Below are 3,547 nucleotides of genomic sequence, written 5' to 3' on the forward strand. Positions count from 1 at the left end.
AAAAAAAAAAAAAGGAGCAGGAATTTTGGAGGAGAGACAAACAGACAACACATTATAATGTTATAACTGAAAGAGGAAGTGCGCCGAGAGTAAAGAGTAATAACGGCGAGAGCGAAGACGCTGCGGCTGAACTTTTTACCGTCTGCAGCCCTTCTTACTGCATCGTCACAGTTTTTATCAAACTGAAAATCAGAGCCAAAAATCATCTTTGACAAAAAAAACTAAAAGAAAAGGTAACGAGACAACAACAACTTAAACATGGAAGAAAAAGTTCAACTAAAATGATCCAAAAAGATAAAAACGTCAGATTTTAAAAGATTGCAATAAAGATAATAACAGATAAGATAAAGAAACAGTCCTAAAAAAGTATCGTTTTAGAAAGAAATAAAAACAACGCCAGGAAATGATCCAGGAAAACTGACATAATCCATCTCAAAATAATAATTACATTTTCCATAAAATTATCTGGATGCTGTATACACGGGATTGAACGGGAAAACATCAGCCAGGAATTTAAACACAGAATATAATCAAGTTTTTATAAAAGAAAAATAATGAAGGTCACAGATTAAAATAACCCACAAAGTTCCAGAACAACGCTGGACCATTTAAAAGGCTAAACCTGATCCCTCCTGCAGTGATGACCCTGCACGGCGATGCCAGAGACGCGTGGTTTAACCGTCCGTTAAACAAACAAACAGAAAAAACAGAGCGCGCCCCAAAAATCAACTGATTCACTTACTTCGCTTTAGTTTTGGGCTCCGTCTTGTTGTCGAGCTGCTGCAGATTCGACTGGGAATTCTGGCGCAGAGAGAGATCTGGCGAGGATGGACTGTAACACACACACACACACACACAGAAGAGAGTGAGACTGCTTTAAAAACATTGCTCTCTGCCAGTTCATTCCACCACTGCTCTGTGTGTGTGTGTGTGAGTGTGAGTGTGAGTGTGTGTGTGTGTGTGTTGCTCCACGTCTGCAGCGACCATCAAGAAAATCAGTGCTACTGTCAGCGTCTGGCTGGTCAGTGAGGAACATGTGACCAGATGTTAGATGAACCCTTAATGAGTTCCTGTTACAGCAGGTTTTTCACAGAGCTGTGTGGACAGCAGAGTGGATGTGACCGAGTCCACGGTGAGTAAGACTGACAGCTAAAAGTTCAGCTACACCAGTTTACACAATAGTTGCCTTAAGCTTGTGTGGTATGAGAAATATACATGATAGTGAGAAACGCATGTTACTGGTCTGTGATTTTGCAACAAAACGTAAAATAAATAATGACAGTGATTGTGAATCCTAAAGGGACTGAAGGCATGGCAGCAGACAGAGTGCTGCAGGGAGCACGAGCATGACTGCAGAGTGTTTGTTAGTCGACAGCAGACAGGCAGGAGTCCTGGTTGCAGGTCTGAGGTCGGTCTGAGTGCTACAGACCTGCAGTCGGCCCGATGCTCCTCAGAGATGGAGCTGGTTTTGGAGAAGAACCTGGACTTCCTGCTTAGACCCAGAGACGACATGTGGTGGCTGAGGAAAGAGCGACTCCTAGTGGTCAAGATGCAGGACAGCACAGCGAGGGAGAGAGAGAGAGGAGGGAATCGGTGGTTAAATCAGAGACAGAACCAACACCAAGACACCCAGATGAGGGAAAAAAAAACAAAAAAAACCCCCAAACAGAAAAAGAGCCCGAGATAAGAGGAAGAAAAAACATAACCAGAGGTGAGAGAAGGCGTCCACGGTGCTGTGATTTGTTGAAAATCACCACAACTGGAAAATCCTCCTGATTATTCTGCCATCATGACAATAATCACCTTTAAAAATATTTACACCCGTTTTTAAAATCAAACCAGTCACTTAAATAAAACAAGAAAACTTAGAAGCATTAAACTCTCCTGGGATAAATCAGCAGATATAAAAAAAAAAAAAAAGGTAATAAAACCAGCTGGCTAACACGTCTCCATTGATTAATCTGATCCCTTTGAGTTTGTACTGCAGAGTTTGGCGAGCGTATGGCAGTGCACTGCCATAATCTCAGGGAGGACCACAGCCATGAGAGACGGCGGGGCGTCTGGTGTGCAGTAATGTTTAGGCCAGCGGTGGGGATCTCCAGGCCTCGAGGGCCGGTGTCCTGCAGGTTTTAGATCTCACCCTGGGTCAGCACACCTCAATCACATGATTAGGCCTCTGGAGAACTTCAAGACATGTTGAGGAAGTCATTTGAATCAGCTGTGTTGGATCAAGGACACATCTAAAACCTGCAGGACACCGGCCCTCGAGGCCTGCAGTTTCTCCAGGCGGTGGTACATGTTCAAATAAGGACCACATGAAGAACAGGATGCAACGTTTCCCAGCAAAACATTCCTCTGCAGTGACAGGATCGCTGCTCCTCACGTCAGCCGTTTTCAGTGTTTCTGTTGTTATGGCTGATTGGTGTTTAGATTATAATATAGATCATGACGGTTTCACGAACTCGAACAAGTCTTGGTTGTGAACCCAGAATGACTGAAACCACTTTCCCCTCCGGCTCTGCAATGACTCAAACACGACTAACATTCAACCTGCCGGCGTCCCTTTAAACGCCCGTTTCTGCAGAGGCCAAACACGAGCAGAAAGGTTTACCCGCTGAGAACAAACATTCCTGCTGATTGAACTCACAGAAAAGCTGCTTCCAAACAAAACACGCCCCCCGTCTCCCCCCCTCCTCGCTCCGTGTGTCGGGCTAAACTTGGTAAACTGAGCAGAGGGAGAAGGCGACGGCGCAGACCACAGCACCCGAGGGAGACGCAGTCTGACCGCTGCCTCCGATTAACAGCCGACACGGCGTTTGACCTGCAGGAGAGTCACGATTGCAGGAAGGACTTCAGGTCGTTTCCTCCCACAAACCTGCAGAAAAGCACGCTCGCACATCTGAACCTCCGCTACTGCCTCGATTTCAGGTTTCTACTTGGGCTCCGTTTAGCGAAACGTCTGGAGCTGTCGAATGTTATACGAGCTTCCTTGAGATTAAAGGTTACCTAGCTCTCATTGATTAGTCTCATTGATTATTAATGATCAGAATCAGGAGGTAAAGGTCACGAGCAGAGTGAACTCACGGGCTTGGCGGCGTTTTTGTTCCCTGCTCCGTGTCCATGGTGCCGTTGGGGGACGGCAGCGGAGATTCTCTCCGGGATCCGGACGGACTGGAGGAGGAGCTGCTGTGCTCGGAGGCCAGCGGGGACGAGGCCCTGCTGCCGAGACCTGCCGTGGGGCTCGGGGAGGAGATGACTGGGGAGACGGTGGGAGACGCAGCGGGGGAGACTGTGGGAGACGCAGCGGGGGAGACTGTGGGAGACGCAGCGGGGGAGGCGGCTGGTGACACTGAGGAGTTGACAGAAGATGACAAGAAGAGGGTAGGAGTGGTTGGGGTGGTGGAGGGAGATGAGGGCGTGGGCGAGGTGCGGGCGTTGAGAAGATTCTGACTGGACAAGTGGCGGCGGCCCCTCGACCCGTCCTGCTCGCCGGTCGCCAACTTTCGTCTCTCTTTACGTAGGAGGGGGGAGGAGTCATCCACCTCAC

The 3,547-nt window shown here is 48.0% G+C and overlaps 1 protein-coding gene across 1 annotated transcript in view; it reads right to left on the reverse strand.

Moving 5' to 3' along the window:
* The window catches only part of fhod1 (formin homology 2 domain containing 1), a 47,850-nt gene that overhangs the window by 12,954 nt on the left and 31,349 nt on the right, over positions 1-3,547 (reverse strand). Inside the window, exons 10-12 of the mRNA XM_013909099.1 lie at positions 3,085-3,542; positions 1,430-1,537; positions 743-832 (exon numbers count right to left, since the gene is read on the reverse strand). Coding sequence (XP_013764553.1) covers positions 743-832; positions 1,430-1,537; positions 3,085-3,542 — 656 coding nt within the window. The remainder of the gene's footprint in view (positions 1-742; positions 833-1,429; positions 1,538-3,084; positions 3,543-3,547) is intronic.

The sequence above is a fragment of the Pundamilia nyererei genome, unplaced genomic scaffold (assembly GCF_000239375.1).
Source record: "Pundamilia nyererei isolate P.nyererei 1_Seehausen unplaced genomic scaffold, PunNye1.0 scaffold00019, whole genome shotgun sequence".
Lineage (NCBI taxonomy): Eukaryota > Metazoa > Chordata > Actinopteri > Cichliformes > Cichlidae > Pundamilia > Pundamilia nyererei.